General features: G+C 35.6%; 1 protein-coding gene across 13 annotated transcripts in view; it reads left to right on the forward strand.

Moving 5' to 3' along the window:
• The window catches only part of LOC128143959 (uncharacterized), a 184,971-nt gene that overhangs the window by 30,211 nt on the left and 142,732 nt on the right, over window positions 1-12,028 (forward strand). For 6 of the 13 annotated variants that reach the window (XM_052792092.1, XM_052792097.1, XM_052792091.1 and 3 more), the window contains exons 7-8: window positions 2,608-2,684; window positions 10,638-10,723. In XM_052792092.1, the coding sequence (XP_052648052.1) occupies window positions 2,608-2,684; window positions 10,638-10,723 (163 nt within the window). Of the gene's footprint in view, window positions 1-2,607; window positions 2,685-10,637; window positions 10,724-12,028 lie in introns of those variants that run through there. The other 7 variants (XR_008235937.1, XR_008235938.1, XR_008235942.1 and 4 more) reach the window with 2 other exon arrangements.

A 12,028-nucleotide genomic window follows, 5' to 3' on the forward strand; every position in this document is an offset into this window, starting at 1 on the left:
ATGTTAACCTTCCCTGTAATCCCTGAAACTACTCGGCGATCACTATGGAGTAGTTCTGACTTTTTATCTGTACCCATTTTTCCATTGGTGGTAATGTCTGGATAATGACAGCTCTGGAGCTGACAGATTTAGCACTACTTTCCATTGCAGTGTTCACCCCTACCCTCATACCTTCTCCCCCATAACCCCCTTTTTTACTTACGGGTTTTTGCAATCTTAATATTAATTAAAATATTCATTAAAACAAGTATGCTATAATATTAGGAAATCTTTGTGGGGGAAAAAAAAAGGAAGAGAAGTCCTTTTTGTACACGTTTGTACTAGAATGTGTATAAAAGTTGGTAAAATGGCTCACCTTTTAGACAAATATTAGTACACTGGTAGCCTTACAGAAATATATCTAAAAAGAAATAATTATGAAAAGGATCTTACAGTACTGTGTTGAAATAGTAGCTAAATCATTTTGTTAGATTCCTCTCTATAATCTCCAATACACATCCCTAATCTCATTTCACAACAACAGGGCAACAAAGTGATGATTAACATGTTTGCTGATTTTGCAATTAGAAACCTTGGGCTAGTCCTAAACATGCTGATTCTATTAGACTTGCAAGGAGTGCTGGAGATGTTGCACTAATTGTGATAAAAGGGGTCCCAGCATGTGTCAAGCACATCCGCGTTAACTCAATTTAATGAGGCATCAGTTTGGAGTTAGAATCTAACTGTACTCTCATCTGCTTTGCTTTATTGCAACTTCTATAGCCTATGATATGTCTCCCAGGTAATTATGTTATTCTGAGACTTGTTAATTATTTTTTTAAAAAGATAAATTATTGGGTGGTAAAAGGAATTAAGCTTTCATGTCAAAGTTCTTACTTTGAATTTATCTAGATTCAAAGTTCCTGTATGACCATTTATCTTGTCAACAAAAAACACAAAGGACAACCTAGATAAAATTTTAGGCTTATCAATTTTATATTTTTACTGAAGATGCTTCTTGCTGATGTCTGTTATACTTCTGTGTTCTCATCAAATTCAGCGTTCTGATTTAGTACTTTTAATGAGCAGAATTTATTTGTTTTCATATGTTCTACTTGTATCTTCAATCTAAATTAAACAAAGCTGTGGTCCCCAAGCATCGTGAAAAATGGGGGGGGGAGTGGTGTATTTTTTTTTTTTATTTCCCCTGGTAGCTACACAGAAGTAGAAGCCGCTCTGAAAATATAGATGCTGCGATGTAGTGATGACCTTTTGAGAAAACTGTTTGTTACTAGAGTTCAGTCTAGTCCAGAAACTTCTAGCATACTTTATTTTGACGACTAAAATATTTCCTTCTCTAAATCATGCAATAAAATAATTAGGGATTTTTAATCTGACCATATAAAAGGATCATTCTGAGCCCTGAATAAGGGTGGTGTTCATTTTGGTGCTAAGCTTAAGAAACTAAAATAAAAGAACAATTAATATAAAACGCTTTCCTTTGGGTTTTTGGTTTGTTTTGTTTTAAACTTTCAGATTGACTGCTGGGCATTTTGCTTAAAAGAGAAGCCAAGCTCACACATATGGAAGATTGCCAGATACTCTAAACCCTATTTTGGTTAAATTACAGTACCCAGATTTCGGTAACAAAGCGCATTGATTTTATATTCAAAAAGATTTTTATATTTAGTCTGTTAACCTTTTGTAATTCCCACCCACAGCTTTAAACTGTAGAACATTTTTATGCTAATTGTTGTCAGTAGGGTATCTGCCATGGCCCCTTGGTAATTTAAAGCCATTGAATTGTAATGCAGGTGCCGATAATTGCAGAACTGTTATTGTCTGACTGGCTGCAGCATATATGTCTCAAACAATTCTTTTCAAACTGGATTTGAGAACACTTTAAAAAAACATCCCGTATTTGAAGATAACCTTGCATCATATTTACAACAAAGAAAAATTTGGAAGAATTTTTCCTCTTATTTCTAAGACAGTTTTACATACTTGCAGTTTTCAAACCGTATTCACTGTGGCAGATTCTAAGGTTCAACAGCTATTGTGTAGTTTTTTAAATGTCTGTTAGTCTCTTTGGTTTTGGATGTTTGTAGGAATTCTTGTCTAGTAGTTTCTGAAAATATAGTTGTTTGATGTAACATCATAATCCAGTGAATATGACATGGGAGTGGGAGGAAAAAAGAGGGTTTGTGTTCTGAGCTCAGATCATCTGAGTGATATTGGACAGATTACTTCTAGACTTGCTTTTCTCAGTATAGAATAATGACATTGCTTTTCCTTTAAACATATCAAAACATTGAGTCTAATCTGAACTATGTTACAGCCAACAAAAATCTGTCCTATAATCTTCATGGGCATATGCGTATGTGTTTTCTCTCCATAAGAAAACTTAGTATTCTTTATTTTACTAGGATCTTCATTATATCCTTCATAAGATCTACGTAATGCAGAGTTAATGATTATGCAATAGTACTTTGTTTGGAATACACAATATGCTAAAGTGCTGCCTGGGAAAATATTTTAAATACAGAGTAGTCATTACTTTTATTAAATGATTATAATTTTAGTGGCTTTGATGAACCCTCCCTCTGAGTGAAATCTTTGTTTCCACAGAATGCTTTAATATGGATGAGAGTCATTCTCACGAGAAAAATCTTTGGTTAACTGAAGTTACTATGCGGAGAAAGAAGGTAAATTTAGGGTCAAAAATAGAAGCTTTTTGTAGTCTTCACTGTAAAATGTTTTTTTGTTTTTGTTTTTTTTCAATTAAAAACACTTGAATTCAATGTTAATTTCCAAAGATGGAATTAAAAAGGTGTTCTAACAGTTTAAAGGCAGTGACCAATAGTAGTGAAAAATCATTGCTGGAAGCTGGAGTTCCGGGTTCCTGACTGGGAGCATGGCTTTCTGAGCAGAACAGGTTTTAGGATTCAGGATGGGCTGGCTGGTTTTGGCTCTGTTGTCGCTTGCTGTAGAAGTTCTGTTGTGGAGATGTAGTTATGTAACTGTTGCAGTATCTAGTTGTGGTAATAGAGTGATTAACTCCAGTGGGTTTGCATTAAGATGCAGAATGCAAGATTCACTGCTGTTTCCTCATGCCCCTTTATAACTATTTGTCTGGACCTAGTTACTGAAGTTCTAGGGATCTGGACACTTTTTTCTTTTAGCTTCACCCTGAAATAGTTAACCTGGCTTATTTTGAAGCAAAATGAATTAATGTTGCTAATACAAGAAAAAATTCTGTGGCGGTTAAATTACCTAAAGAGTAGTATTTCACATCTCTTAGTGAATATTCAGATTTAATTGGCTAAAAGCTTCAGTGGTGAATAGCTGATTGGAGTAGAGCTCCTGCTCTGCCTAGGAGTTACTGTTCCTACTGGAAGACTGTCCATTTAATTCTTTTCAGGTCCTGTTGAACATTTATATAATAAATCTGTTCTTAAATGATTAAACTACACTTGTCCGAGGGTCTTTTGAACCAGAGATGTTTTTGTACTTCTGGTGAATAGGTTTATTATTTTTACTATCTTATTCATGTAACTAAGATACTCTGAGCCTCTCGAGATAAACGGGTGCAGCTTTTACTCATAAAAACATACATTCTAACTCGTATGGTACTTTAAATCCCTTCTAATACATGTTTGTATATGAAAACCTAAATGCAGCCATTAAGATGACAATTTTGGGGAGTAAACCCTGACTGGAGCTACCTACTTGGAATTCTTGCTGACTCAGCCTCCACGGTTCAGGATTTTGGGGATTCTGTTTACCTGTACTACAGTTATACTGGTGCTAGTAACAGTTCTTTATTCTTACTTCTCGAAGTGTTACAGTGCATGAGGATGCTGAATAAGGTCTTTACCCTGTGGCAAGACAACTCAGGCTCAAAGCATAAACTAAGGATAATGTAGAACCCTTAGCTCTTAAATGCTTTGGGTTTTGTCAAATTAACCTAAAACCTTGCTCTGACAAACTATTGGGGTTTTTTGTTAACTGAAGTTAGCTTTGCAAGATACTAATGGAACAGAATTTTCTCAGTTAACAGTTTATTTCAGTCTCGGTGCCTTCATGGTTGCGTGTTTTTCAACCAGCAGTGAAAGCAAACTATTTGTTAAATATGTTGCCTGTGTTTTACATTAGGGAAGCTTGGGTTTCGCTATTGGAAACACGCAATGTGTTTTCCTTATGGAAACTGGCAGTCTAGCTGTGTGTGGTTTATTTTTATTATAGGTAATTTGAACACCATTTTCTAACACTGGCTGTATTTTAAAGCAGCACTGAGAGATAAATTCACCTAGTAATTGTTTGACTCTGTGTGTGTGTGTGTTTAAAAAAATGGGGGTTTGATATAGTAGAATACCTGTTTTGGTATGTTAGTAGCTTCCCAGACAGGATTTATGAAAGATCAAAACTAAGCAGTATCAACAGACAAGGCACAGATTCCCACCAACTATACTGTGTTATAATACTACCCGTGTAATTTATGCCTGATGGAGCCCTTTCAAATAACAGAAAAGGACACTGATTTATCTACTAGGTGTGCCGGGTGTAAATTTTATTCTGGACACTGATTTATCTACTAGGTGTGCCGGGTGTAAATTTTATTCTGGACACTGATTTATCTACTAGGTGTGCCAGGTGTAAATTTTATTCTGGTGGCATCATATTAGATTGGTATAAAGTGCTGTCTAGAACTAGGCTTGTCATTCTGAAAGGTTATGTTAACTAACTTGGTCACCAAGTATCAGTTACCAGTCCCAAAGGTAATCTACAGCTGAACTGTGACTGGGATTTTGTCATTTCAAAATATTTGCAAAATGTAGTGTTCTTTTAAAAAAAAATTTGAACCCAACTGACAACAGCCTCTGGTGTGTTAGCAGCCAGCTGTAGCCACAGATATTGTTTAACATTAGTTTAAGAAGGAATATTTATATAAAATATGAATATGAACATATATTTAGGTAATTAACAGTAATGACATAATTATATTATGTTGTAATATAGCTTTTAACATAAGACCTATTGAAATGTAGTCCTAAGGAAAGAGAAGTTTTGGAACTGAATTAGAAGACCTAAAGCCAATATTATCATAAGTTGATGCTTACTTCTTTGGAAGGAGAAAAAAATAAATTATTTGCTTAATACTAACAGTCATGATGTTCACTATGGAAATACAGTTTTATAGTTTCTCAGTTTTACTGTGTTTTACCCATTTGCTGAGCAGTGATTAATGGAATTTGGCAGAACAACTAAATTACCTCTTTGAAAATGTCTGGCAATACATGTATTTCCAACGACCAAAGAGGGCATATCATAGGGAAAAGTATACATGTGAAAGAGATGTGAGTATACATGCTTTTGTGTAGTGCTCATATGGCGTGTGACAATCTAAACTGAAGTTTCTGTGTTGTACCCTGCCTCACCTTGAAAGGTCCAAAGTAGATCATATGAGGTGCTGAGAACTCAGTTGTCCTTAGCTGTAACAGAAAATGAGGGTGGCTGTCAACTTTTCCTGTCATATCACATGGAGACGACTATGTTAATCGATTGTTCTCCTTAGGTGTTGATAATCCTGTAATGCGACTTGATAATCTTTCTTGGTTTTAACCTTTTTATTTTATAGCAACAGTTCCATAGCAACTGTTGGTTCTATTTGCAATCATAGTACTTAGAGTACTAAAGCTTCATAAAATTCACCCTGGATTTGTATTGTTGGGTGGCTTAAGACACCAATATTTGTTCATGGAGACATTCCTTTTGACTACATTCCAAAAATACTACTACTTGTATTATTCTTATGTTGATTCCTACTGTGTACCAGTTTAAAGAGGTTTGCCAGCAAAACCCATTTCTCAAGGAAATTCAGTTGATACCAGAACTCTCTATGGGAAATGGACACAAACATCAGTAGTCTATTAAGGCAGCGGAAAAAAACATTAAGTGTAGAATAGTCTTTTGGAATAGAAAGTACTGGTAACTGGCTGAGGTGCAGTACATAATGTACAAAGCTGTCTCAAAACAAGTCTTAAATAGGAGAATGCCTTTTAAAAGGGACACACACAGAACAGACGCCTGACCAATTTTTTTTACATTGCTTAGAATACTAGGGAAGAATTTTTAGGTACTGCAGCAGTGATTGTGGTGTAAGAATGTACATAGAATAGGCAAAACTAGAAGAGACGTTCCAGCAGGATCTTCTTTCATGCTGTCTCTTTTTCATGAGTCTGCAGGTGGAACAAACAGTGCTTTTCTTTCAGAATACTTTTTAAAGAGCACTGAGCAAAGACAAACCTGCCCTTTAGAAACAGCGCACTGTTAGTGTTACAGAATAGGGAGGGGGAAAAAAAAATCCCCATTGGCTCCTCTCTTTTGCTGTAGTATAATTTTTTTATTTGAATTTGCAGAGTTAACATCTATTTTGTACGAGCCTCCTCTTTGCAAAGTACTTGGGAAGATTCAGAAGAGTTACGTACCTAGCCTCTTTGAAACTTTCTTTGTGCTCTTGAGTGGTATGGAACGCCCTGACTATGAACACCCTAAAATCGTAAGAGATCCTAACCCCCTAAAAGATTAGACTCTGTGTTCTGTTCCTTGGATGCATGGTATATCGTATTTTTCGGTTACAGCAGTTAAATCTGCAGTCTGTAATGGAATTTTCAGAGCTTTCTTTTTTAGGAATGTAAGTGCTAATGACTTTCAGTATGCTATCTACAAAGAAATTGAAGGTGGCACCGTAGCATAGGTATGTGTTCTAGCCTTAATCAGGCTGTATTAAAAATTATAGTAATGAAGATGAATCAGAGTACGCTAATAAACTGGCAGTGTTCCTTGTAAATTCTTTCAATTTACACACAAGTCTTTCACTGCTATAGTTACCATACTGACAAGGGCGACCAAAATTTTTTGCTACAAAGCTACAAATTGTCAATTATACTATGGCCATACTGTGAGAGTTTTAGCATCACAACTGCTGTCAAGTGCTTAACTTCTGCAGCTGTGTTGTCAAAATATTTTTTTTATACTTTAAATTCTGTCCATCAAGACTGCTGAAAGGAGCAGTCTTGCCTTGCTGTTTCAGATACGGACTAGATAACTTTTTCTTTCAGGTTCTGTTAGCTATGCTGAACTAAACGGTGCGAGACTCATTTAACAGCAATTCATGTGAGAAGAGATCCTTTAATGTACTCCTTTCTGCCATTTTAATTCATGAATGCTATAAATAGATTCAAATTTTGGTTTTGTTTGCATACATGTTTTGCATATACTAATGTGTTTATACATGCACTCATACTTTTTTGAGGTTTGGCCTCTAGCAATACTAATGTGAACATAAGTTAATACATATTTGCTTATATACTAATATTCTGCTGAGTGCATTATTGTTGATATATCGCACTTGATAATTTTCTTTGGGATCAGTATAGTAGTGAAATAGACCTCAGTAACTTGAGTTAATATTAGTTTATTTAACAAAAGTTAAATATATTTTGCTTTCTGCTGAGTAGATCATCTTTTTTTTTTTTTTTTTTTTTTTTTTTCCCTTAATGAACAAAGCTCTTTGGTGAATTGACTCTAACATTAAAGACTAATGCAGTGTGTCTGGTCACCTTTAAATGAAATGTCTATTACCCCTAGGACCAGTAACTCTTTATTTTTAAAAAAGTTCAGTTAAATGAGGATGATATTAGAGCATTTAGTCTGCTACAAACAGATAATAACTATTTGCATGGTGTTAACAAATGTTACGTCTGCACCTGTAGGGTTACTGCCTTGTCATCTTCCTTACAGAGGGTTGTTCCGTGCCAATATTTTTTCCTTCCTTTCCCCAACTGCCCCCCGCCCCCAACTTCTGGCTTGATGTCCTACACAAGTGATTAGTGTGCTGTAATTGAATTGGCTGTAAAAAGATAATTAATTGATATTTCACTCCCAGAGAGGTCAAGCTGCCCTATCTTGAATGGTTGTTATGAAAGTAGTCATCCTGCTGGCGCTTATCCCTGGAAGGTGGCACACGATCTTTCTCTTGCTGATAGTAATAATTGTTGTAATTAAAATTAACATGAAGGGGGTATTTAAGGAGTGATTCTCTGATTTGGATGCCTTAACTTCACTTTGAAAGCATTTGAAACTGGAATTTATAAACCATATTAGGTAGCTGTCTGGGTAGTATTTTTTTAATGCTTGGCACAATACTATCTCATTTGCTGTCTAAACCTTCTTTGTGCCATATTACCGGTAGTGTGGGATGACAAATATGACTATAGATGTGTAAGGTTTCTGAGATGACTAACGTGAAATCCTGTCAGGTACCTTGCAACCGTTGATCTTAAACACCTTTCTTTGAACTGCTGCTTGTTTTGAGATTATTTCAGCTAAAGATTGGCACGAAGAATTTTTTAATAAATGGATTATCTATATGTAGGACTTTCACTGATGTTTAAGAGGCCCTTAAATAAGAGAGCAAAATTCTACAAGTGACTCTCTTGGAAAAGGTGGGAAGACTTTATAAATAAAGTCTGGGAGTTAGGTTCACTGTCTCCTGTGAAAGGTGTATTTAATTATTTACTTTGTGTACTTAAAACTGTATTAGAGAAGGATTAGGTGATGCAGTAAGTCTTCTGTAGGCCTAACAGCTATGGCACTTACTCTTTTTAAAGATTATTCACAACTGTAGACTTGATGACAATTAAATAATTCTGCTGTTCCTAGTAAGCCAGGTATGTACTGTTACTTCCCTGTGCATCAGTGTAGGGTGACTTGCTCAAGGTCATACAATCAATCAGGGTGTGAATTCAAGAGTTCTTTTTTTCTAGTGCTTTCTCAGATCATGACTGTAGCGACTGTAGCAACTGTAGTCTTTACTTCTTACTGTAAGTATCTTGATGCTCACTGTGTGAATAAATACATTATGGGCAAACCTCCTGAAGGCTTGTGTCAAACAGGAAAACGTTTGCACTAGAAATGTTTATCTCTTCTTTCTTCCCTAAAGGGTCACTGATGTTCGTTCTCTGCACTGTTAAAGAAGAAAAGTTGAATGGGGTCCCCCCTTTTTTTTTTAAACTTGATTTTCCATCCCTAATGACAGTTATACTAGCCTTGTGACTATAGTGCACTGCTAAAAGTATCTTCTCAGTGTTAAACATTTCCTTTGTAACTGTGTGGCACAAGAGCTATCAATTAATAATAATAAGTTTAAAAAAGGTTGAACAGAGGAACCTTTCCAAAACTGTTAGTGCATTAAGAACCCGGAGTTATTCTGTAAGCAGTGTGGTTCTCATTCATTGCCCAGAGAATAAATACTGCTACTACAGCAAAAGCTAATGGAGAGAAAGATGTTATTTAATGTCCTTGCAGAGGCAAAGACTTAACTTTTATCTTGCCATATAATGATAAAGTTATGGCACTGTGGAGATAACTGCGGCATTCGCAACTGGAAATTTCTTACTTTAAGGTATTCTAGCTAGGATAAAGTATTACAGTTAGAATATTATCTTTCTTTCACATTTCACCCTGCAGAATTTGAGACAAACTACTATTTCTTGGTTTTGTCCTGAATTATTCAGCAACAGCTTTCCAACACAAAATATTCCTGCCATGATGGGAAGTTACCTACTAAAGCATTCTCCTGTCTTCTGGTTTGTATTACAAAATGCTTCTTCAAGTTTTCTCTCATTAACAACATGACCAAAACAGCCTTCTTGCAGGTTTTGCAGGGAACAGAAGTTATTTAATTGTGAAATTTGAGTTCCTCCAGGATGGGTTGGTATAAAATGATCATGAGTAATTGTAGTATTACGTATTGTTTGCTGTGTCGGTTGTGACAAAAACCACACGAGATGGCATTGGTTCTGTTACACCTGAATGAAAAGAGGAGAAAGCCCCCCTGTTTTGTGTACTGCTGTCAACATAATTTCTCAGGCTTTGCAGTACTTCTTACAGTGGGATCCTGAAGAACATTTCAGAAAAGGAAGAAAAGTAAAAGCCATTAAACTTACATCTATGCCAACCTGAATGTAAAATGCTGTATTTGCATAGATACGATACACTAAAATGAAGAAAGCAATGGTGTAGGCATTTAAAAATTTTAGGAAATACTCCAGAAAATAACTTGGTATACTAACTGAAGGCTTGAAATTGTACTGGGAAAATTCTAGGGAAAAGTCTAGATACTGTTGTTTGAACTGAGAAAGTGAGATGTGCCCATTCTGAAAGCTCAGGTAGAGGTAACTATTTACTTCACTCCCAGTAAGATTTTAGTTCTAAAAAGGAAGAGCAGATAAGAGTTTCAGATGTGAGACAGTTTGATGCAACTTCTGGTTGCAAATTCTTTTGACTGTTGAGTTGTACATTCTGACTTTTTTCTGGTTTTATGATTTGGCTTGAATTACTGTAGGGGATGCTAATAGTTTAGTGACCAGGATCCGATTTTGTTTACAGAAATAAATAATAGGAAATCATGAGAGAATCTTAATATATGTAAATCAAAATCCACCATATTCAAGTGCTGATGATTTTGCATTTGTTCTTAACTTATGAATGCAAAGGAAAACACTAGCACATCATAAATTACACCATTTTTGGCACTTTCCTTAGGCACTACAGAAATACTACTTTTTTTCTTCTTTTTTTTTTTTCCCCTGTAGAAAGGAGGCAAAAAGCCAAGTGGCAGGATATCTGCTGAGAAAGCTGAGAAGATGACAGTCTCGCAGGAGAAAATGGAAGACAGCAGGTATGTGTGAATCAGTATTCCTACTGCTCAGCTGGAGAATGCTGTCTGCTGAAAGCAGTTTTATTTCTTTGCAATACACCATTTCTGACTGGTGTTATTCTCTTGGACAAATGGCTCTGTCTTTTTCTTAGGTGACCACTGTAACATAATACTACCTGCCACATTTTATGCCAATACATCTTTACTTCCTTATAACCTGGGCTTGTGCTTGCAAGAACAATATTTCTCAGTCCTTCAATTTGGAGAGTGTTTGGTGTTGGGTTTTTTTGGTGTTTGGGGTTTTTCTTAAGTGCTTTTCTTGTTTTATTAGAGCTTTTTTCCCCCCTCTTTCAAATGAAGTTGGTGAGGGAGGTTTCACTACACCTTTAAAATTGCCATCAGATCTACTACCTGGTTTTTCAGCTAAGTTTTGCAGTCTGCTCTGACTTCTGTGTTGCTGTGATTACACTGAGTAATTACATGTAACCTTGCTAGTTTAAAACTGGTGTGTTTAAATGAAACTCCATAATTGCATTACATATGATGTAGACAGTTGAAAAAAATTAGGCAGAGAAGAAAAACTCCCCTGCTTACTAAATTAGTCAAAGTTTGCACGGGTGATTGGAACAACTGTGACAACATAAAAGTTATAGTTTATTTAAGCACAGAAAATCCCTGCTGTCTGGGGGAAAAAAAAAAACCAAACCCAAAACCCACTAGTTTGAGTTTACTGAAAATCTGGAATGGAATTAGGTGAAGAAAGTAGTGTATTATGACCCTTTGTGGTGTTAATGTATTAGAAGTAAACTCCAGCTGTAGATTTTCAGTGCATGTTTGGCATATTTTCTGTGCTTTTACTGTTTGAAAATAAAACACCACCACCGGCACTGCATTTTTCTGCTTACAGGAAAGAATTATCTTGCACTGTTTCATAATTACAGGCTTAGGAAGGTATAGATATTTTATTTTGCATGTACTCTATAGTTTCATATTATGTTCCATGTTGAGATTCATGGACAATATTTAATTAAAATGGAAGTATCAAAATTCTCTTTGAACGTGTACCTTCAATTGTGGATGGACAAATGGCAAATTCCTTCATGCAGGAACGAGGTAGAATTATCATTATCATAAAAAGGAACTGGGATGTAATCCAAAAATGCACCTGAAGTTGCATCCTTATGGGTTAAAAAGAGAAAAGTTATTTCTAACTTCCATCAGTGCAATTACATACAAATTGCAGATTGTCTAGATATTGTTCTACTTCTACCTATCAGAATTCAAATCAGCTGTTGAGAAGTTTGTGATTTGTTTCATAAAAACTTT

The sequence above is a fragment of the Harpia harpyja genome, chromosome 7 (genome assembly GCF_026419915.1).
Source record: "Harpia harpyja isolate bHarHar1 chromosome 7, bHarHar1 primary haplotype, whole genome shotgun sequence".
Taxonomy (NCBI): Eukaryota; Metazoa; Chordata; class Aves; order Accipitriformes; family Accipitridae; genus Harpia; species Harpia harpyja.